Source organism: Doryrhamphus excisus, chromosome 7 (genome assembly GCF_030265055.1).
Source record: "Doryrhamphus excisus isolate RoL2022-K1 chromosome 7, RoL_Dexc_1.0, whole genome shotgun sequence".
NCBI classification, from domain to species: domain Eukaryota; kingdom Metazoa; phylum Chordata; class Actinopteri; order Syngnathiformes; family Syngnathidae; genus Doryrhamphus; species Doryrhamphus excisus.
In genome coordinates, this window is record NC_080472.1 from 2,073,007 (window position 1) to 2,098,351 (window position 25,345).

Below are 25,345 nucleotides of genomic sequence, written 5' to 3' on the forward strand. Positions count from 1 at the left end.
AAATATTAAGAGAATTCTCACCAAAAAGCCACAATCCTACAAGAAAAAAAATCGGAATACTGTGAAGAAAAGTATTATTCGTAGCATAGAATAGAAATATTAAAGAAAAAAATCTATGTTGGAATGTGAGAAATAAAAAATAAATAAGTTGTTTGGGGGAGTAGGGAAAATAAGGATTAATACTAAGTAAATAAAGTCAAAATATTACAAATTTCGTTGAGAGGCCTCACCCCCCATGACATCACTTCCGCAAACAAAACTATTATTATTATTATAAACTATAAATGCCATTTTTGAGCAAATATCGAGCAATGTAGAACACAATTACAAACAACACATCTTAGCAAAGTTGATGAATCACATTAGGGATGAAAATAATTTGTCACAGGTATTTATTATTATTATTATTATTATCTATGATTTTAAAAGTCCAAGTAAACACAAAGTACATACAATAAAGTGACAACAACGGCAAGGGAGCCATAGAACTGACCTTCCGTCTCAACAAGGCCACAAATTTTTTTTTGCCACACTCATAAAAAAATCCAAACATACAAAGTCGGCACATTAGACATCAGAAAGTATGGATTCTTTAACAAAGTATACCGCACAAGTAAACATTTACTAACAAACATGGGGAAAAAACACAAAATATTCAAGTACACACACACACTTAACATTCAACTCTACACAAAAAATCATGTCCAGACAGAAAACTACTTTTTTTTTTTTTTTTAAATCACAGTGTATATTTCAAAACACAATATTGGTGATCAACCATGCTTCCATTCAAAAAAATAATAATCATTTTGTAGTTTAGCTAAAGCACCACCAGGGGGCGCCAAAGCACTCGGTGACCCATAACAGTAATATAATGGGGAGTTTACTTACAGAGTTACAAATGGAGCACATAAAACACATTTTTGACGTTTTGTTTCAAATACTACTAAATAATTTCAAGCATACGTGTTCTTTCATGTGTTCCACTGCTGTGTTTTCCCACGGAATTGCGGTCTGTTTTGTGGTTTGGGGTTAATTGTATACATGATAAGCAGCCATTACGAATGTGATTATCATTGTAATGGACGATATACGAGAGTAATAATGTTGTTAACGCGACAAAAAGTCAGTTAAAAAACACCAAAGTAAGTAAGTTTGTGAAAAGGGGTATCTGGCAGGGTCTGAACACTTTCTTAAAGGTTATGACAAATTACATTCACAGACCCGTCTCATTATAAAGTGTGTGGCAGGCACTTAATATATAGAACCGAATGAATGGGAAACACTGCGTTTAGTACCACAAACATGCATTGAATTAAACAAAAGAACCTGCATTCACTCAAAAATTATTTTAAACAGTGAAACATATAGAGTGGCTTATTAGCATGTTTGCTATTGTGACACATACGTTTCGTCCGGCTCGCAAAAGACGGATATTTTCGTACCTTGTTTTACATAAATGAATCGAATTAATATAGTACGAACGGTGGATTTATAAACATTTGACACTCAATTAAAGTATTACAATTGCAAAATGTTTAAAATGACGCTTAATGGATGATAATAGTAGGCATTAGGAAATAAGCTAGCTTACCTGACACGCCGCCATTTTGTGGATAATCACATGACTGTGATATTGTGAGAGATGTGCTAGTCATGAACGAGTGGTTTTAAATCTCGCGATTTTCAAACTGTTGTGGGACTCACAGGTACTCACTCTTAGTCACTCCACCTACAGCTCGCCACATTAATAAACAAAATCAAGTAACGTGTCATTGAAAGAGAGGTGTGCGCATGTGCGGGTTTATGCACATGCGCTCTGTGATAGGTAACTCACGTGATTGAAAGTACCCGGTTCACTTCGGTGAGTGACTCAAAGAATCGAGTTTCCCCACCATTCCTCCAATCAGCTGGACAAAGACCTTGTTCGTGTTTGACGTCAATAGCGACAAGTTACTTTTTTAACCACATTTACGGTATTTTAAGTCTTTACTTTGTGTTATAATCATACATGTTTCATTTATAAATAAAAAAAAATGTAATTTTAAAATCTGATTGTAAACCACAGCTTTATGGATGACGATTTAAACATGTGATATTACAATACATATTGTAATGTCACGTGATATAAAATAATAAAGCAAGTCAAGTGCACTCCTTCTGTTGAGTTGAAAACACACACACATAAACACACATCATGACCTTCAACGCAATAAATGCTTCCTGCCAACCCCCGCAAGTCATGGACGTACAGTAGATCCCTATTCATCTGTTAGAAAGTGGGTCGATGGCGCTATCTACAGGGCAAAGAATGCTGCATCTATGCATCCAGCAGAGGGTGCCGTCTCACAAGTTGATTCACTTCACCGTTTGATTGATTCACACGATTGACAATCGTGGTTTGATGGCGCTATCTGCAGGGTGATGCAGCTACGAATCCAGCAGAAGCATCTTTCACACAAGTCAATTCACGTCACAATTCAATTGATGGAGTCTTTTCTAGCATTTCACACTCCAAAATAAGTCATACAAATATGTACGGGTCATGCTGATATCGGATCGATATCGGTATCGTATCGGAAGTGAAAAAGTTGTGTTAGGATATTCACGCTCCTTCGTTCCTTCTTGTTTTTTTAATGCTTTTGATTATAAATAATAAATTTTTTGTGGTTACTTCAATGGAAAGTGGTTTGATGGCGCTATCTGCAGGTTGTAAAAACGTGACGCAGCTACGAAGCATCTTTCACACAAGTCAATTCACTTCACAATTCAATTGATAAGAGTCTTTTCTAACTTTTCACACTCCAAAATAAGTCATAAAAATATGTAGGAGTCATGCTGATATCGGATCGATATCGGTATCGTATCGGAAGTGAAAATGTTGTGTTAGGATATTCACGCTCCTTCGTTCCTTCTTGTTTTTTTATGCTTTTGATTATAAATAATTAATTTTCTGCGGTTACTTCAATGGAAAGTGGTTTGATGGCGCTATCTGCAGGTTGTAAAAACGTGACGCAGCTACGAATCCAGCAGAAGTATCTTTCACACAAGTCAATTAATTAATTTTTTGTGGTTACTTCAATGGAAAGTGGTTTGATGGCGCTATCTGCAGGTTGTAAAAATGTGACGCAGCTACGAAGCATCTTTCACACAAGTCAATTCACTTCACAATTCAATTGATAAGAGTCTTTTCTAACTTTTCACACTCCAAAATAAGTCGTAAAAATATGTACGAGTCATGCTGATATCGCATCGATATCGGTATCGTATCGGAAGTGAAAAAGTTGTGTCGGGACATTCGTGCTCCTGCATATTCACAGATTAGTTTTCTCTTGCTTTATGTCGTAAATTTGTGCATTTTATGGTAAATTAAGTCGAAAGTGGGTGGATGGCGCTATCTGCAGGAGCTGACCCGCAAGTCAATTCCCTCAACATTTTCCCGCAGGAAGATGCTTTGAAAAGATGAGTACAATATCGTATATGATTGTTTGTTAATGTGTGAAACTGACTGTAAAATGTTTTTAATAAATGTGAGTTTAAAGTATCAAAAATAGGCATTTTAGAGCCTTTTATGGGCGTGGCCATGATTGATATTTTTTGGCATTGATGGGCGGGGTATTGACTCGTGATCTACTGTACTACTATGGTTTAAAAAGGCAACAGTTAGACACACATACACAGACGGCAGATGGGCTGGTCTGTGCAAACGGAGGTAACCCTTGGCAACAGGCCGGAGGAGGGACTTCAGCTCCTGATCAGCGTCAGAAACTCATCGCGGGTTTTGGGATCTTCCCGAAAAACACCCAGCATGGTGCTGGTGATGGTCTTGCTGTTCATCTTCTGGACGCCTCGCATCACCATGCACATGTGACTGTGGACAGGAAGTGGAGAGGACGTGTCAACATACTGGAAGTACTCAAAATAAAAAAAAATGGCAGAGGGTGGAATTGAACTTGGGTCTCCTAGCTGTGAGGCCTGTGCGCTGGCCAGAAAAATAAATAATTTTTGCAATTTTTTTTGCAATTTTTGGAAAATTTGATTGAAAAAAGTTGTAGCATAATAATATAATAATATAAAACATCATCATAATATCATGATGAAAAAAAACATTTCACAAGTAGAAATAGTAAAGAAAAAAGATATGAAACCCAGAAAAATACATAATTTTTGTAAAGTTGTAACATTATGAATTTTTTTTTTTTGCAATTTTTGGAAATTTTGATTGAAAAAAGTTATAGTATTACGAGAATAAAGTCATAATATCATGATGAAAAAAAATATTTCACAAGTAGAAATAGCAAAGAAAAATTTTTGAAAGTTGCAATATTATGAGGAAAAAAAATAAAGTTGGAATTTTTGGAACGTTAGGTTTGAAAAAAAAATATTACAATCATAAAATCCTGATATATAATATCATGATGAAAAAATATTTCACAAGTAGAAATAGAAAAGAAAAAAGATATGAATGTGAATATGAAAAGACTGAATATTATGCTGAATATTAACCAAAGAATAAAGTTGGAATTTTTGGAATGTTAGGTTTGAAAAAAAAAATATTACAATAATAAAATCCTGATACTATGTATATTATTTTAGTATTATTTAGTGCATTATGATTTTTTTTGTTGCAATTTTTGGAAAATTTTATTGAAAAAAGTTATAGTATTACGAGAATAAAGTCATAATATCATGATGAAAAAATATATTTCACAAGTAGAAATAGCAAAGAAAATTTTTTGAAAGTTTCAATATTATGAGGGAAAAAAATCAAAATAAAGTTGGAATTTTTGGAACGTTAGGTTTGAAAAAAATATTACAATAATAAAATCCTGATATATCATATCATGATGAAAAAAATATTTCACAGGTAGAAATAGTAAAGAAAAATTTTTGAAAGTCACAATATTATGAGGAAAAAAAACAAAAAAAACAAAGTTGGAATTTTTGGAGGTTAAGTAAGAAAAAATATATACATATTTCAATCATAAAATCCTGATACTATGGATATTATTTTAGCAGCATCAAGTAGAAACAGTAAATAAATCACACTTTTTTTTTAAATGTCGTAATGTTAAGAGAAACAAACAAAACTAAGAATAAATTTTTAATGTTTGAAAAATTTGGCTGCGAAAAAGTTCAAATATTTTGAAAGTCAACCTAGCATGTTTTTGGAATGTGGGAGGAAACCGGAGTACCCGGAAAAAAACAGGAGAACATGCAAACTCCACACAGAGATGGTCGAGGGTGGGATTTGAACTCGGGTCTCCTAGCTGTGAGGTCTGCGCACTAACCACTCGACCACCGTGCAGATGTCAGTAACGTATATCAAATGTAATTTTACATTAATAAGACTCCGAGGTAATCTTACGCTTCACCGATACTGTTTTTTTGTCATGCGTTGAGATTTCGCACATTGTTCGACGGTCCTTGAACGCACCGTCGTTGATGCCTACTGTCTACTGAACTTATGGCGACACGGACGTACGTTGCTTCCATGACGACGCCGACTCCAGTTGGCTGCAGCGCTTCTGTGATGGCCACGGCGATTTGCTTGGTCAGCCTCTCCTGAACTGTGAAGAAAATAATGAAAAAAATAACGTGAATAAATACTACTACTACTGCGAAGGCAGTAGTAGTAGTATTTAGTTGCTGTAGATACCTTGTAGTCTGCGACTGTAGATCTCTACGATCCTGAGAAGAGAAGAAAGCGTTACGTTTATCAGGGTACAGGGGGTCCTCCAGCTAAATTAGCTAGCTAAATTATTTTAGCTAGCTAAGGTTATTTTGTTTAATGAAGTCATAACAACAAAACAAAAGCTACATTTTCGCCTGAAAAAAGTCATAATTTTTTAAAAGTTTTTCTTAGCCGAACATCCAAGGAAAAATACATAATTTTTGTCAAGTAGTAACATTTAAATGTATATTATTAAAATGGAAAAAAAAATGTTTTTTGCAATTTTTGGAAAAAAGAGATTGAAAAAAGTTATAGCATTACAAGAATAAAGTCATAATATCATGATGAAAAAAAGAATATGGCATTTTTGAAAGTTGCAATATTATGAGAAAAAAAGAATAAAGTTGGAATTTTTGGAACGTTAGATTTGAAAAAAAAATTACATTACAATCATAAAATCTTGATACTATGGATATTATTTTTGTAGCATTTATATATTAAAATTTTAAAATATTATTATTTTTTGCAATTTTTGGAAAAAGAGATTGAAAAAAATTATAACATTACGAGAATAAAGTCATAATATCATGATGAAAAATTATTTCACAAGTAGAAATAGTTTTTTTTAAAATATGGCATTTTTGAAAGTTGCAATATTATGAGAAAAAATAATAAAGTTGGAATTTTTGGAACGTTAGGTTTGAAAAATATATATATATTACAATCATAACATCTTGATACTATGGATATTATTTTAGTAGCATTTATTTATATTATTAAAATTGAAAAATATTTTTTTTTTTGAAATTTTTGAAAAAAAGAGATTGAAAAAAGTTATAGCATTACAAGAATAAAGTCATAATATCACAATGAAAAAATATTTCACAAGTAGAAATTGTTTTTTTTTAAATATGGCATTTTTGAAAGTTGCAATATTATGAGAAAAAAATAATAAAGTTGGCATTTTTGGAACGTTAGGTTTGAAAAAAATATATATATTACAATCATAACATCTTGATACTATGGATATTATTTTAGTAGCATTTATTTATATTATTAAAATTGAAAAATATTAATTTTTTTGAAATTTTTGAAAAAAAGAGATTGAAAAAAGTTATAGCATTACAAGAATAAAGTCATAATATCAAGATGAAAAAAATATTTTACGAGTAGAAATATTTTTTTTTAAATATGGCATTTTTGAAAGTTGCAATATGATGAGAAAAAAATAATAAAGTTGGAATTTTTGGAACGTTAGGTTTGAAAAAAAAATTATATTACAATCATAAAATCTTTATACTATGGATATTATTTTAGTAGCATTTATTTATATTATTAAAATTTAAAAATATATTTTTTTTTTGCAATTTTTGGAAAAAGAGATTGAAAAAAGTTATAGCATTACAAGAATAAAGTCATAATATCATGATGAAAAAAAATATTTCACAAGTAGAAATAGTTTTTTAAAAATATGGCATTTTTGAAAGTTGCAATATTATGAGAAAAAAAGAATAATCTTTTTTTCAAATTTTACATTTTATATTACAAGAAAATCCTATTATATCGACATAGCATGATTCAGCACATTAAGGCAGTAAGACTTGCACACCCCTGTTGTAATAATGGACCCTCCCTATGACACACTTTCACTTTAAGATAATAACATGAGAAATATGAAATATAAATATGTACCATTTGTTTCTAGAAGAAACCTAACCTGGTTTAACCTTTAACCTGCTGACCTTCACTGTGAGCAAACCACTTTGGACATTTAAGACCTTCTGACAAATGTCACAGGGGGAAGTACATGGCTGTTAAAAAACACGAGAATGAAGTCATAATATAATGATGAAAAAATATATTTCACAAGTACAAATAGTAATAAAAAAGATATGAATATGAAAAGACTGAATATTATGCAGAAAAAAAAACGAAGAATAAAGTTGGAATTTTTCGAATGTTAGGTTAGAAAAAAAATAATATATTACAATAATAAAATCCTGATACTATGGATATTATTTTAGCAGCATCAAGTGGAAAAATTAAAGAAAAAAAGCCTTTTTTAAATTTCGTAATGTTAAGAGAAACAAACAAAAAAGTTGTGAATTATGAATTTTTTTGTTGCAATTTTTGGAAAATTTGATTGAAAAAAGCAATAGCATTACGAGAATAAAGTCATAATATCATGATGAAAAAAATATTTCACAAGTAGAAATAGTTTTTTTTAAAATATGGCATTTTTGAAAGTTGCAATATTATGAGAAAAAAATAATAAAGTTGGAATTTTTGGAATGTTAGGTTTGAAAAAATATCATAAAATCTTGATACTATGGATATTATTTTAGTAGCATTTATTTATATTATTAAAATTGAAAAATAATTTTTTTTTGGCAATTTTTGGAAAAAGAGATTGAAAAAAGTTATAGCATTACGAGAATAAAGTCATAATATCAGGATGAAAAAAATATTTCACAAGTAGAAATAGTAAAGAAAAGTTTTTGAAAGTCGCAATATTATGAGGAAAAAACCCGAAAAAAACAAAAAAATAAAGTTGGAATTTTTGGAGGTTAGGTTTGAAAAAAATATATATATTACAATCATAAAATCCTGATATTATGTATATTATTTTAGCAGCATCAAGTAGAAATAATAAAGAAAAAAAAGCCTTATTTTTTTAAATGTCGTAATGTTAAGAGAAACAAACAAGAAAGTTGTGAATTTTTTTTGTTGCAATTTTTGATAAAAAAAATTTTGATTGAAAAAAGTAATAGCATTACGAGAATAAATTCATAATATGATGAAGAAAATATTTCACAATTAGAAATAGTTACAAAAAAAATTTGAAATCGCAATATTATGAGGAAAAAAAACGAAAAAACCGAAAGTATAAAGTTGGAATTTTTGGAGGTTAGGTTTGGGTTTCTACCATGCATTCTTCCAAAACTAAGCAAAATACTATATGAATTATATTTAATTACATACATAGATAGGACCAAGTCACTAATAAAAATAACGGGAGTAGTAGACGCTTACTGTGTGTGTAGTACTGGTTTAGTAAGTGGTTTTAGTGCGCTAATACCTCAGTGTGCTAAGGTATTGGGGTCAGTGGGATCAGATTCTACACTTGAACAAACACATTCTTATAATCGTCTTAAATCCACACACACACACACACACACACACACACATGTTGAACATGATCAATTAAACACTGCCGCACTCACAAACAATACACACGAGCATCCCGTCCTCACCTGGCTAGCTTGCTGAGGCCCAGGACGCGCTTGTTGGGGAGGTAACCGATGTGAACCTGCGTACAGTGATGACAAGATCATTTAGAGTCGGTGAAAACACACATTCATACCTATGGACAGTTTGGAGTCGCTAATTAACCTAATTAACCTCTTCCAGCGAGCCAGCCAATCACAGGGCACATATAGACAAACAACCATTCACACTCACATTCATACCTATGGACAATTTGGAGTCGCTAATTAACCTAGCATGTTTTTGGAATGTGGGAGGAAAACGACTAACAAGTATATTCTTAGTCGATTAATCTGACACTTGTTTTACGATTAATCGAGTAATGGGTTCGGCCCCAGACAAACCAAATTAATAGTCAAACAGTCAGTGGTTTTGCAACATTCATTCATTTTCGAACGTGTATCCTCATGAGGGTCGCGGGGGGTGCTGGAGCCTATCCCAGCTGTCTTCGGGCGAGAGACGGGGTACACCCTGGACTGGTGGCCAGCCAATCACAGGGCACATATAGACAAACAACCATTCACACTCACATTCATACCTATGGACAATTTGGAGTCACTAATTAACCTAGCATGTTTTTGGAATGTGGGAGGAAAACGACGAACAAGTATATTCTTAGTCGATTAATCTGACGCTTGTTTTACGATTAATCGAGTAATCAGTTCGGCCCCAGACAAACCAAATTAATAGTCAAACAGTCATTGGTTTTGCAACATTCATTCATTTTCTAACGTGTATCCTCATGAGGGTCGGGGAGGGGGGGTGCTGGAGCCTATCCCAGCTGTCTTCGGGCGAGCCAGCCAATCACAGGGCACATATAGACAAACAACCATTCACACTCACATTCATACCTATGGACAATTTGGAGTCGCTAATTAACCTAGCATGTTTTTGGAATGTGGGAGGAAAACGACTAACAAGTATATTCTTAGTCGATTAATCTGACGCTTGTTTTACGATTAATCGAGCATTGTAATCGATTAATCGAGCAATTAATAGCATTACAAGAATAAAGTCATAATATCATGATGAAAAAAAAATCACAAGTAGAAATAGTTTTTTTTAAATATGGCATTTTTGAAAGTTGCAATATTATGAGAAAAAAGTTGGAATTTTTGGAACGTTAGGTTTGAAAAAAAATGTATATATTCCAATCATGAAATCTTGATACTATGGATATTATTTTAGTAGCATTAAGTAGAAATAGTCTCGAAAAAAAAGACTTATTTTTTTAAATGACGTAATGAAACAAACAAAACTAAGAATAAATTCTGCTGCCATAAAGTTCAAAATATTACGAGAGTCATGTCATAATATTATGAGTGAGTATTATATATGTTTGTTTGTTGTCAAAGCCTTTTAAAATCATAATATTCTGAATATTAGTAGAATATTCAGAACAATTGATGTCCATTCATTGGATTTCAATATACGTATATATGGATTTCAAAGACCTGAGAACTGTGGTTTGGTTTAGTAGTACTACTGTACTCATATACTAGTAGTATGTTTACTGCATCTAGTATGTCCATAAAGAAGGAGCAAGGATAAAAAAGGCAAACAAGGAAGGGTCTGACTGAGGAACATCATCAGCTGGAGAATCGCTGCTGTGGAGGGCTCCAGGCTCTAATTCTGACACACACACACACACACACACATATACACACAAACACACACACACAAACATACACACAAACACACACACACACGCTCCACCCAAATGTCAAACGCAATTTGGTGACGAGATGAGAGAAAGGGCAGCGGAAGGAAGATTCCTCCTTCTTCCTCCTTTTCTGGCCTCCGCTCTCCTCTCTGCAGCAGACTGATAGAGTGGCATCAAACATCCGCCAAGGCCGACCGTTTCTCCTATTTGCAACGTACACACCGAGGGAAATTGCTCTTTGATCCGGCGTTTTCAGTTAAGTGCATGATTTTTTTTTTTACGGTACTGAATGACTGAAATTCTCGTAAAAATCATAACATACTTTTCCGATTAATCGTTTCTATTTGCACAACAAATATCATCCCCCGCACACGTACATGTTATCTAAATTGCGTGTCTGTCTACATTTCTATGACCAGTCCAGGGTGTACTCCACCTGTCCCCACTGGGATAGTCTCCAGCTCAGGGGTCTCAAACACGCGGCCCGCGGGCCAAACGTGGCCCGCGGGACACTAGTTTGAGGCCCCCGCCTTGATATGAAAGTTTAATGTTAGTGCGGCCCGCGCAAGTTTGATATGGATGCTGTATGGCAGGGGCCTCAAACACGCGGCCCGCGGGCCAAACGTGGCCCGCAGGACACTAGTCTGAGGCCCCCGCCTTCATATGAAAGTTTAATGTTAGCGTGGCCCGCGCAAGTTTGATATGGATGCTGTATAGCAGGGGTCTCAAACACGCGGCCCGCGGGCCAAACGTGGCCCGCAGGACACAAGTTTGAGGCCCCCGCCTTGATATGAAAGTTCAATGTTAGTGCGGCCTGCGCAAGTTTGATATGGATGCTGTATGGCAGGGGTCTCAAACACGCGGCCCGCGGGCCAAACGTGGCCCGCAGGACACGAGTTTGAGGCCCCCGCCTTGATATGAAAGTTCAATGTTAGTGCGGCCTGCGCAAGTTTGATATGGATGCTGTATGGCAGGGGTCTCAAACACGCGGCCCGCGGGCCAAACGTGGCCCGCAGGACACGAGTTTGAGGCCCCCGCCTTGATATGAAAGTTCAATGTTAGTGCGGCCTGCGCAAGTTTGATATGGATGCTGTACGGCAGGGGTCTCAAACACGCGGCCCGCGGGCCACACTAGTTTGAGGCCCCCGCCTTGATATGAAAGTTTAATGTTAGTGCGGCCCGCGCAAGTTTGATATGGATGCTGTATGGTATCATGTACCCAGAAAAAATTATTACGTTTGATTCATGTTCATGTTAAAGGTTAAATAACTGTTAATAGTTATCCTCCCTATCCGTGTGGAAGTGGTAAGTTTTTGGCGATTTAAGTTGAAAGAAAATAACTTCAAGGCTACCGTTTAGGTCGCTAGCTCTCTAGTTTGCGAGTTAGCATGTGTCTCAAGACCCTGCAGTTGCCCGGACCCTAGCTACAGTGGCCCCCAGGTAAATTGAGTTTGAGACCCCTGCTCCAGCTCGTCCGTCATCATCATGAACGACAGAATAGTGTGGTTTTACATCGACGCTTTCTCAAAGAACTGTGATGACGACACGACGACATGATGAGGATGTGTGTCACTTCCTGTAATGAGTCACCGAGGACAGGTGCCGGATAAGAGGCGACGCGGCTCACAGTCATAAGCTTTTGGATAGAACCACCTGATCGCTGTCTCACACACACACACACACACACACACACACACCCAAACAGGACATGTGCTTGGCGTGTGATTCACCGCTGTCATCACAGGCCATTTACCAGCCATTTACGCCCGTGGAAAAATCAAACGGCCATCATCTATTGTCTTAGCCGACATGCACCTGCAGGCAAGATGGTGGGATAAGTGATGCCTGATACACATAAAAGAAGGGAAACAACCAATCAGGTTAAAAAAAAGGCCGTAGGAAGTTGAAGGTAAAGTGGATTTCAGCAAATCGAATTGTTTCTCATGGTGCCTGCTTTAAAAGCAGATAACGACTAATCGGGGGAAGCGGTGACTGTATGTTGATGTCACGCTAGCATGTGACATGGCGGCGTTCATGAGCTGTGATGTTTCACGGTTTTACTTGCGACTGTGTTCTATGTTTCTATTGAGGGGCATTTATGTTGCGTTTTTTATAAGTTGATGTTTACATGGTGAATTTTCAGTGCTACACGAGAGACATTATATATTAATTATATATTTAATTTATTATTTATATTTAATTTATTTATTTTTTATTTATATTTATTTTTTATTTATATTTATTTTTTATTTAATTTTTCACTTATATTTAAATTTTATTTATATTTTTATATAATTATTTGAGGGGATTTACACTATTTACAGTGGAACCTCAGTTAGCATTTTTTTTTGGTTAAAGTCGAAAAAAAAAATTGTCATTCCCCGGTTAGCGTCTGATATGGCATGTGTGTTGCTGCCTGAATCCATATGTATTTTTAATATTTTAAAATAATTTTAATTATTATAAATTATTATATTTTAATTATTTTAAAATACTATGTATTTTTAAAATATTAAAAATATTAAAAATATATTTTTTTAAAATATTAAAAATACATATGGATGGAAAACATCCCTCCATGTTAGCATTCTATTAGCTAGCGACCAAAGAACTGCAAATCAGCAACGTTATGTCGACGGCTTAACACAAAACACCTTTTTATAGTTTTAGAATTATATTTTTATATGCATAAAACAAATATAAATACATATAAATATATATATACATATACATACATATATATATATATATATATATATATATACATATACATACATATACACACACACATATATATATATATATATACTGAGGTGGAACTGAGGTTCCACTGTAAATAGTGTAAATCCCCTCAAATAATTATATAAAAATATAAATAAAAATTAAATATAAATTATAAATTAAATATAAATAAAAATTAAATATAAATAAAAATTAAATATAAATAAATTAAATATAAATAACCTCGAGATATATATATATATATATCGAGGTCTATATTGACATGCTTTCATTTTGAAGCTTACTTTGCACTGAACAGGAAGTGACAGTGTGCACCTTTCAATGGTGTGCCTTAAGAAAAAAAAAAATTCACGCTTAAACGGGTATTTTTTAGGAATAAAATAAAATGGACTCGACTTAAGCGGGTTTACATTTTTTTTTTTCCCCTGAACCCGAACCCTAACAGGAAGCAATCATCCTATTTTCTGCTTTTCCCAAGTCCTAATCACTGTGGAATCGAGCATTTGTGTGTGTCTTACCCTGCCGATGATGGGCACCAGGTGATGTTCGCACATGGAGAAGACGTCGATGTCTTTGACAATCACCATCTCGTCGTGGTCCTCGTCGAAGATGGCATCGTTGAGCACGTCTGCACAGAAAAGCAGCGTAAGTCAGTGAAGTAGCTAAAAGGTATATTTCATATATTAAAAAAGGTTTCTTTTCATGGTTGGGAGGTCTTAAGGTTTGATGCTCAGCGGAATCTCCCGGTATTGTTTTTCTTTCCTCCGGGTCGCCCTCCACCTTTGCCACTTTTGTTATCTTCAGATTCTTTAATTCTCTCTAATGACAGTAGTGTTGTTTCCATCCATGCACTGCCGTTGCTCTTTATTGCTTTTTTTTTTTTTTTTTTTGTTGCTGTTGCTCATTCAATAAAGCGCTTTATGTGTTTTGTGATGGCGCAGACACCTCTCAGCCATACCTTGGCAGTTTTTAATTTCCTGACTGACAATCAGTTAGAGGCGGTGGAAAAAAAAAACACACACACACAAAGCGGGAGACAAGGTCATCGTCACTTGTTGCTGCCGCTGCTGCTGCTGTGTATGACGGGACTGGAAGTAAACACGCAGCCAGCTAGAAAATGATAGAGGCATGGTGGCACATTAAAAGCTTCTTGTGGTGGGGGGGGGGCGAGGGGGGTATTGTTTGTTTGGTTTTGTCCACCTAAAATGCGCATAAAAGCTGCCATTCTCTGCACTTTCTCATTTATTCTTTTGTATGAGTGGACGTTATCTTCTCTTTTGCATAAACACTAAAACAAGGGTGTCCAAAGTGAAACCCAAAAAAAAAGGGCGGCACGGTGGTCTAGGGGTTAGCGCGCAGACCTCACAGCTAGGAGACCAGGGTTCAATCCCACCCTCGGGCATCTCTGTGTGGAGTTTGCATGTTCTCCCCGTGCATGTGTGGGTTTTCTCCAAAAACATGCTAGGTTAATTAGCGACTCCAAATTGTCCATAGGTATGAATGTGAGTGTGAATGGTTGTTTGTCTATATGTGCCCTGTGATTGGGTGTACCCCGCCTTACGCCCGAAGACAGCTGGGATAGGCTCCAGCACCCCCCGCGACCCTCGTGAGGAAAAGCGGTAGAAAATGAATGAATGAATGAATTGCAGAAAAAAAAACATTGTTATCTAATGAAAAAAAGTAATTTTAGAAGAATTAAGGATGTAATATTCTGAGGAAAAAAACAACAAAATTATGTTATAATTTTTGGGAATTTTTGGAGTATTTTCTAATTTGAAAATACAAATGGAAAATGGAAAAAAAAAAAGCACACAAGAAATTGAATAAAGGGGAAAAAAAATGCATTCATTTTCTACCGCTTATCGAGGTGGCCATAGCCAATCACGGGGCACATATAGACAAACAAACATTCACACTCACATTCATACCTATGGACAATTTGGAGTCGCTAATTAACCTAGCATGTTTTTTTTGGAATGTGGGCGGAAACCGGAGTACCCGGAGAAAACCCACGCATGCACGGGGAGAACATGCAAACTCCACACAGAGATGACCGAGGTTGGAATTGAACCCTGGTCTCCTAGCTGTGAGGTCTGCGTGCTAACCACTCGTCCGCCGTGCAGCCCTCAATTTAGTCATGTTTGTCTATAAGGCAGGAGGACCATTGATCAAATTGACTTAAGATTTGTCAGATCAAAATACAAGACTTCTTCCTGAATCTGCACTCTCAGCATCATTCATTCATTCATTCATTTTCTAACGCTTATCCTAAAAAAAAATTACCACTTCCACACTAAATGAGAAGACAACCTTTTGGCACTCGATCTCATGTCATGCAATGTTCGTCATAGCCAATGTAGAAGGACGACTGTAAGGGGGGGTACACCCTGGACTGGTGGCCAGCCAATCACAGGGCACATATAGACAAACAACCATTCACACTCACATTCATACCTATGGACAATTTGGAGTCGCTAATTAACCTAGCATGTTTTTGGAATGTGGGAGGAAACCGGAGAAAACCCACGCATGCACGGGGGGAGAACATGCAAACTCCACACAGAGATGGCCCGAGAGTGGAATCGAACCCTGGTCTCCTAGCTGTGAGGTCTGCACGCTAACCACTCGTCCGCCGTGCAGCCCTCAATTTAGTCATGTTTGTCTATATGTGCCCTGTGATTGGCTGGCGACCAGTCCAGGGTGTACCCCGCCTCTCGCCCGAAGACAGCTGGGATAGGCTCCAGCACCCTCCGCGACCCTCGTGAGGAAAAAGCGGTAGAAAATGAATGAATGAATGTCTATAAGCCAGGAGGACCACTGATCAAATTTACTTAAGATTTGTCAGATCAAAATACAAGACTTCTTCCTGAATCTGCACTCTCAGCATCATTCATTCATTCATTCATTTTCTACCGCTTATCCTAAAAAAAATTACCACTTCCACACTAAATGAGAAGACAACCTTTTGGCACTCGATCTCATGTCATGCAATGTTCGTCATAACCAATGTAGAAGGACGACTGTAGGGGGGGTACACCCTGGACTGGTGGCCAGCCAATCACAGGGCACATATAGACAAACAACCATTCACACTCACATTCATACCTATGGATAATTTGGAGTCGCTAATTAACCTAGCATGTTTTTGGAATGTGGGAGGAAACCGGAGTACCCGGAGAAAACCCACGCATGCACGGGGAGAACATGCAAACTCCACACAGAGATGGCCGAGGGTGGAATTGAACCCTGGTCTCCTAGCTGTGAGGTCTGCGCGCTAACCACTCGCCCACACGTTTGTCTATAAGGCAGGAAGACCGATCAAATTTACTTAAGATTTGTCAGATCAAAATACAAGACTTCTTCCTGAATCTGCACTCTCAGCATCATTCATTCATTCATTCATTCATTTTCTACCGTTTATCGTCAAAAAATGTTACCACTTCCACACTAAATGAGACGACAACCTTTTGGCACTCGATCTCATGTCATGCAATGTTCGTCATAGCCAATGTAGAAGGACGACTGTAAGGGGGGGTACACCCTGGACTGGTGGCCAGCCAATCACAGGGCACATATAGACAAACAACCATTCACACTCACATTCATACCTATGGACAATTTGGAGTCGCTAATTAACCTAGCATGTTTTTGGAATGTTGGAAGGAAGCCGTAGAAAACGGGGGGGAGAACATGCAAACTCCACACAGAGACGGCCCGAGAGTGGAATCGAACTCGGGTCTCCTAGCTGTGAAGCCTGAACTTATACATCCATTCACTTTTCAGTATCGCTGGAAAAAGTTAGCACAGATGAAGCAAAGCTACCGGGCTGACACGGTAATAAAGTGGTAATTGTGTTTGGAGAAAGAGAACATGTGGTTAGCACCAGGGTATATCCCCGCTAATGTAAAGCCTGACTGATGACTGCTGGTGCTTGTTGTCTAATTGGACTCTGGGTTTGTTTGCAGAGCGGACAAAGTGCCAAATGGTAATGCTAATGGTTTAATTTCATTTCAACATGCAATCAGATTACAATTGAACGCATCACATAATCAGTTCATAGTTCCACATGTCCAAAAGGAGTAGGAAGAAGCAAAGCTTATTAAATCCTACCCCTCCATGTGGTACTTTTACAATCACTAACTGTTACATTTGGCGGCACGGTGGTCTAGGGGTTAGCGCACAGACCTCACAGCTAGGAGACCAGGGTTCAATTCCACCCTCGGGCATCTCTGTGTGGAGTTTGCATGTTCTCCCCGTGCATGCGTGGGTTTTCTCCGGGTACTCCGGTTTCCTCCCACATTCCAAAAACATGCTAGGTTAATTAGCGACTCCAAATTGTCCATAGGTATGAATGTGAGTGTGAATGGTTGTTTGTCTATATGTGCCCTGTGATTGGCTGGCCACCAGTCCAGGGTGTACCCCCCCCCCTACAGTCGTCCCTTTACATTGGCTATGACGAACATTGCATTACATGAGATCCAGTGTAAAAGGTTGTCCTCATTTAGTGTGGAAGTGGTAATTTTTTTGAGGATAAGCGGTAGAAAATGAATGAATGAATGAATGATGCTGAGAGTGCAGATTCAGGAAGAAGTCTTGTATTTTGATCTGACAAATCTTAAGTCAATTTGATCAATGGTCCTCCTGCATGCGTGGGTTTTCTCCGGGTACTCCGGTTTCCTCCCACATTCCAAAAAAAAACATGCTAGGTTAATTAGCGACTCCAAATTGTCCATAGGTATGAATGTGAGTGTGAATGGTTGTTTGTCTATATGTGCCCTGTGATTGGCTGGCGACCAGTCTAGGGTGTACCCCGCCTTACGCCCGAAGACAGCTGGGATAGGCTCCAGCACCCCCCCCCGCGACCCTCGTGAGGAAAAGCGGTAGAAAATGAATGAATGAATGAACTGCTACATTTGTTCACTTCCTGCTTTCCTTAATTTTTTTTCAACTTTTTTCTTAAATAATCTTCATAAATTTTATTTTTATATAATTACGACTTTATTACCATAATATTTTGATTTTATATCCGCAATATTACAGTATATATTTCACATGTTACGGCTTTTCAAAAATAATATTATTTTTATACGGTATTTCTATTTTATATTTTATGCAACAGGAATGACATCATTTTTCGTCATCATATGATGAGTCTATTCTTGTAAAATTATGACTTTTTTTTCCTGAATTAGAAGATGACTTTTTTGGCTCAAAATGTTGACTTTATTAAAAAAAAATACTGCTGTTATTTTTAAATTTCAAAAATTTCATTTTTTAATTTTTTTAATTTAATTAATTAAAGTAGGAGGTGATATGAGCATCCAATGACATAATGGGTACCATAGTAAGTGTCAAAATAGTGATATATTTGTATATATATATATAAATTCTAAGTAATTTTAAGTATATACTATTCTAAGTAAAACATACAATTTAAGCACATTCAGAAACGACTATTATTAAAGATTCGGCTCAACGCACATTTCCTTCATGAAATGTACAAAAGAAAACAAAAAATAAAAATAAAATTTGCAATTTCAATGTAATTTCATTCCTTTTTTTTTAAACTAAATAAAAATTCAAATAAAATTCATCATTATATTACAGTAAATATTATTTTATTCCAATGCTGTAACTGTATACGAGTATAATTGTGGTACACCACTTCGCTGAAAAACAATGTCCGCCAAGCGGGATGACGGCTCTGTATCTGTACCTGCCATAGTTTTATACGATACATCGTGAATAGGATCAATCACATCGCTATAATGTACGTATGTTTTATCTCGATGTTGAAAACCTTTCCCTAGCTAGTTGGATGCTAAATCGCTAATGCTAGCATAACACTGGGCTTCAGCTACGGTCATCTCAAATAAGGCCCGTAGTACTGCTGTCAAAATGGACTACATTGCCCTGCTGCTTACACTGGGAGGCTGCTAGATGGCGCTGTCACGCAAAATCCAATCACCAAAGAAGAAGCTCGGGGATTTGTAGCAATAGTGACCTCTAATGGTAAGAGAGTGAATTACAACCGCATAAAATGAATGGACTTGAGTGGAAGTACAATAATATTTTCTTGTAATATTATAAATTTTTCTGAAATCTAAAAAAATCTAAAAATATTTCATTTATGCTTTGAAAATTAAATTATTTTTAATAATATTTTAACAATATTAATTTTTTTAAAACTTTTTTTATTCTTGTATTTTTTTTAATTCTTTATTATTGTAAAATCACTTCTCACCACTGACTTATGTGTCTTCAGCAAGCATGATTTTTTTCAGCCATCATTCATATGCATTTTTTATTATTTTCTGCATGGAAAAAAAAAACATAAAGACGTGTTTTGGGTTAACATTTTTGGCTTTCTGCAACATATGAATTGGAATAATGGATTCTGTTATAGTCGATTAGAATCGGACCTTCTGGAACGGATTAATAGTGCTAAGCAAGGTTCGATACCGGTGGAATTACAACAAGAACAACCCTCAACTGTTACCCGAGCTATCACGCTCACATTGTTTGTTACTGCCGGCATTTTTAATCATGTAGACAAAGGAAAAAGTACGATTAATTAATCCTCTTTGGGAACTAATCACAATGCACTTACTAACTTATTTTTAATAGTTTTACACCCGGTTTTGATACTAAGTACTTAGTACTAAACAAAAAATACTTTTGTGTTAGTCATGTGTTGGTCAGCAAGAGGATTTTCGGGTCCTTGTTGTGATCAAAGCTGAACCCATGACCGCTACGCACACGCACACACGTGAGCGCACTGATTAAACAGTTACGGCGTTCTCAGCTTTCCAATAATTCTGAGGGGGAGGCTCGTGCTGCAGCCAATCAGAAGAAAGCACGGGGGTGCAACCCCGTCGATTCAGGAGGAACCCGAGTACGTAGCGCGGCTGTTATGACCAGTGGTCATCCTCTGCTTTGGACCTTGTCTGAACGTATACGTTTGAGAGGGGTCTTACTCGGAAAGATCTCAGATAGCCGTGTTGTTAGCTTAGCTACAACAAAGTAGCCAACAGTGCAACCAAACTGTCCAGATGTGCTCCGAAAGATGCAGACAAGGGGGGGGGGCTTCGCCCTAAAGCAGTATTTCACAACCACATTTTTTTTTACATCAGAAAAATCTCACCACCACATATGCAGTATTACAGTAGTATTTGCCACCTCACCAAAAAAAAAGTATTTGAGCTATGTCAAAAAGAACAAGTTTTTTTCACAATGTAACTACATTGACAAAGGCTTACAAACAAATATACATGCAAAATAATATTTTTTTAGACAATATATTACCCGCATGGTATGCTGGGTAACATCCATATATACACAATTCAAGCCAATGTTTACCATTCATTCATTCATTTTCTACCGCTTATCCTCACGAGGGTCGCAGGGGTGCTGGAGCCTATCCCAGCTGTCTTCGGGGAAGAGGCGGGGTACACCCTGGACTGGTGGCCAGCCAATCACAGGGCACATACATATAGACAAACAACCATTCACACTCACATTCATACCTATGGACAATTTGGAGTCGCTAATTAACCTAGCATGTTTTTTTTTGGAATGTGGGAGGAAACCGGAGTACCCGGAGAAAACCCACGCATGCACGGGGAGAACAAACAGAGATGGTCGAGTGTGGAATTGAACCCTGGTCTCCTAGCTGTGAGGTCTACATTTAGCCCTCAATTTAGTCATGTTTGTCTATAAGGCAGGAAGACCATTGATCAAATTTACTTAAGATTTGTAAGATCAAATACAAGACTTCGAGCGAGAGGCGGGGTACACCCTGGACTGGTGGCCAGCCAATCACAGGGCACATATAGACAAACAACCATTCACACTCACATTCATACCTATGGACAATTTGGAGTCGCTAATTAACCTAGCATGTTTTTTGGAATGTGGGAGGAAACCGGAGAAAACCCACAGATGCACAGGGAGAACATGCAAACTCCACACAGAGATGGCCGAGGGTGGAATTGAACCCTGGTCTCCTAGCTGTGAGGTCAGCGCTCTAACCACTAGGTCGCCGTGCCGCCCCCAATGTTTACCAATGTTGGGTAAATGCTTTTTGTTTTCCAAAAACAGCAAAAAAATAATTTTTTTTGCTAGGAAAACATGCTAGGAAAAAAGTGGTTAGCACACAGGTCTCACAGCTAGGAGACCCAAGTTCAATTCCACCCTCGGCCATCTCTGTTTGGAGTTAGCATGTTCTCCCCGTGCATGCGTGGGTTTTCTCCGGGTACTCCGGTTTCCTCCCACATTCCAAAAAAAAAACATGCTAGGTTAATTAGCGACTCCAAATTGTCCATAGGTATGAATGTGAGTGTGAATGGTTGTTTGTCTATATGTGCCCTGTGATTGGCTGGCCACCAGTTCGGGGGGTGTACCCCGCCTCTCGCCCGTCATATTATGAGAAACAAACAAAACAATGAATAAAGTTTTATTTGGGGGAAATTAGGTTGCAGAAAAAGTTATAATGTTATGGGAATAAAATCAAAATATTATGGGAATTAAGTAATGTCAACCCCCCCCCCCAAAAAAAAACTGAAATAGTTGAAAAATACATTTAAAAAAACAGAAATATAATAATTATATTATAATTATAATAATATAATTAGCAACTCCAAATTGTCCATAGGTATGAATGTGAGTGTGAATGGTTGTTTGTCTATATGTGCCCTGTGATTGGCTGGCCACCAGTCCAGGGTGTACCCCGCCTCTCGCACGAAGACAGCTGGGATAGGCTCCAGCACCCCCCCCCCCCCCCCCCCACAAGTGACCCCCAATGAAGGTATTGCTTGGGAATCCCCATCATGGCCCTAATACTACCAAGTGTGGAGAAGCGGGTCCAGGTGCTGAAACTGCTTTAAACATGTCTGACTCCTGAAAGCTAACTGCAGGATGTAAATCTTTCTCTGAAGAATTGCAGCTTTGAAGAGAAGCCTGTGTCTGGGCTGACCGATTCACTTTTTTTTTTTTTTTTTGGAAAACGATTAGCATAAAAAGAATGAAAGACACATGGCAATACCATGCAGGTAAATACGTAACCCTAAAACCAATCTATTATAGGTTAAAATATACAAACCAATATCGCAATAAAAAGCATTTAATGTCAGTTTTCCAATTATATTCATATGTTCATTCATTCATTCATTCATTTTGAAGGTGCTGGAGCCTATCCCAGCTGTCTTTGGGCGAGAGGCGGGGTACACCACACAGGCTAACTCCACACAGAGATGGCCGAGGGTGGAATTGAACCCTGGTTTCCTAGCTGTGAGGTCCGCATGCATCACAGCTAAGAGACCTGAGTTCGATTCCACTCTTAAAATTTAAAATAAAAAAAAAAATTATTAAAAAAAGAAGAAATTAATTTTAAAAAACATTTCTAAAGTTGTAATATTGGAAGAAAAAAAAAGAAAACAACAAACAAAATTGTAATATTTTGAAAATGATGTTGTTATGACGCTGCATGGCCTCACAACTAGGAGACCCGAGTTCAATTCCACCCTGTCTTTGGGCGAGAGGCGGGGTACACCACACAGGCAAACTCCACACAGAGATGGCCGAGGGTGGAATTGAACCCTGGTTTCCTAGCTGTGAGGTCCGCATGCATCACGGCTAAGAGACCTGAGTTCGATTCCACTCTTAAAATTTAAAATTAAAAAAATAATTATTAAAAAAAGACAAAAAAATTTTTTTTTAACATTTCTAAAGTTGTAATATTGGAAGAAAAAAAAAGAAAACAACAAACAAAATTGTAATATTTTGAAAATTATGTTGTTATGACGCTGCGTGGCCTCACAACTAGGAGACCCGAGTTCAATTCCACCCTGTGTGGAGTTTGCATGTTCTCCCCGTGCATGCGTGGGTTTTCTCCGGGTACTCCGGTTTCCTCCCACATTCCAAAAAACATGCTAGGCTAATTAGCGACTCCAAATTGTCCATCGCTCGAAGACAGCTGGGATAGGCTCCAGCACCCCCGCGAAAATTAATGAATGAAATATATGACCAGTATATACACTATGAGACCATGTTAGTAAATTAAATATTAAATATGAAGCATTAAGAATATTGCACATTATTATTTAAGCATAAATAACAGTCGTTTTTTTCAGGAAAAAAAGCCTATTGACAGAGAATTTTTTTGTATAATAATACTTTTTTTATTTCTCCAGATACTCCGGTTTCCTCCCACATTTCAAAAACATGCTAGGCTAATTAGCGACTCCAAATTGTCCATAAGATTAACATTACAGTAGCATTACCAACACCTCGTGAGCATTGTAGAATACTGATGTCTTTGAATGGGTCCCTTGAATTCCTTATATTTGTATTTTAGTTCATTTCTTTTAACTAAAAAAACGCATAAAAAATGTCAGTATTCTTTAAATAAATAAATAAATAAAAATATGTAAACTTTATTTTTAAATAATCTGTGTATTTTTTGGGGTAATAGTTACTTTATTCCTATAATATGGGAAACTTTCCCCGTAACCTAACTATTCAAAAATGACAACTTTATTTGTTGTTTTCTTTGTCCCTTATATTGTAACATTAACATTGTTAGCATATCTTACACCTACGTAAATGTTTCTTTAATATTTCCAACTTTATGCAACTAAAATGAAGTTATTTTTTACTCAAAATATTCTGACAATATTCTCGTATAATGACAATTTTTTTCTGAATTTTTTGGACTTTATTCTTGTTAAATTAAATAAATACAAGTCATACTTTGTACACCCCTGACCTAGCAAAGTTGCTACTACGCATTTCGGTGTTTATATCGCTATTGTAAACATTAACTAGGTACGTTTTTATTAAAAAATAATATACATATTGTTACTATTTTCGACACTGCCGTAAAAAAAACCGCCAAGATGCTTCTCCGGAAGGTTATGGAGGATTTAAAACTCACCGATGATAGTCTCCTGGTAGCCCTTGGTGAAGAACTGCATGGCGGTCGCTGCTCTCCAGGGAGTTTTGACGAGTCCCTGCCGCTGCGGGTCCTCCCCGAGCCCCCTGAGGATGGTGGTGAAGGCGGCGGCCAGGGACGGCAGACTCATCTCGTTGTCCTCCACGCTCCTGGTTCGCTCCTCCTTCCAGCTCTCCATCACCGACGACCGGTTCGACGCGGACTCGGCGGCCGGAGTCAGGGAAGCAGCAGGTGGTCTTATCACCATCCCGTCAAAGTGTCCGTTGAAGGCGGAGCCGGTGTCCCCGGTGTCTTTCCTGTCGCTGGAAGTGTACTGAGCCGGCTTTGAGTGTTCGTTGGAAGTGTACTGAGCTTGTTTCGAGTGTTCCATGTTTCTTTGCGTTGCTAACTTGTGGAGTCGAACCGGTTTGGACTTTGATTGAAGCAGATGTGTCAGCGCGGCGGCCATTTATACTTGCGGATTTACTCCATGGGGAGTTGTGATTGGCTGGTAGGCTCCCAGTGGGCGGGGTCGCGCGCCTTTGTAAGCCTATAGGGACACAGAACAGCTGGAGGAGCCTTTCCACTGTGTTATAATATCCAAAGAGCTATATACAAACTCTATTAACGTTACTATTACATTATTATTACGCATATAGGAACGCAAGAAATGAAACTATTAGTAAGGGTGTGATTAAATAATCTTGCATACGATTTAATTCAAAGTAACTTTGTATGAACACCCATCACTTTCTAAAAATAATACTACACAAGCCTTTATTGTATACAAAAAAAAAGTTTGACACCTTTTAGTTTAGCAAAAATTCAAGTTCTGCTGAGTTGTTCAGCGGTGCCAGTGATTTTTTTGTTTGTTTATTTTTTTTACCACCATATTTTTAAACAAGAAAACTAAAAATAAAACAGCAAAAATTGAAAAATTTGTATTAATTTGACAAGAATAAAGTCAAAATATTAAGAGAAAAAAACTTGTCATCTAACAACAAAAAGTTGTTAAATAATAACATTTTAATGAAACAAAACAGGGTTGTAATTTTTGGAAAATTAGGTT

At 36.9% G+C, this 25,345-nt stretch overlaps 1 protein-coding gene across 1 annotated transcript; it reads right to left on the reverse strand.

Moving 5' to 3' along the window:
- Positions 1-375: 375 nt before the first annotated feature.
- gch1 (GTP cyclohydrolase 1) lies at positions 376-24,771 on the reverse strand. The gene is made up of 6 exons (XM_058077027.1): positions 24,280-24,771; positions 13,865-13,974; positions 8,929-8,984; positions 5,660-5,691; positions 5,486-5,570; positions 376-3,871 (listed from the first exon to the last, which is right to left on the reverse strand). The coding sequence occupies exons 1-6, from the start codon at positions 24,743-24,745 to the stop codon at positions 3,745-3,747; spliced, it is 876 nt and encodes a 291-aa protein (XP_057933010.1). The 5' UTR covers positions 24,746-24,771; the 3' UTR covers positions 376-3,744.
- Between the last annotated feature and the right edge of the window lie 574 nt (positions 24,772-25,345).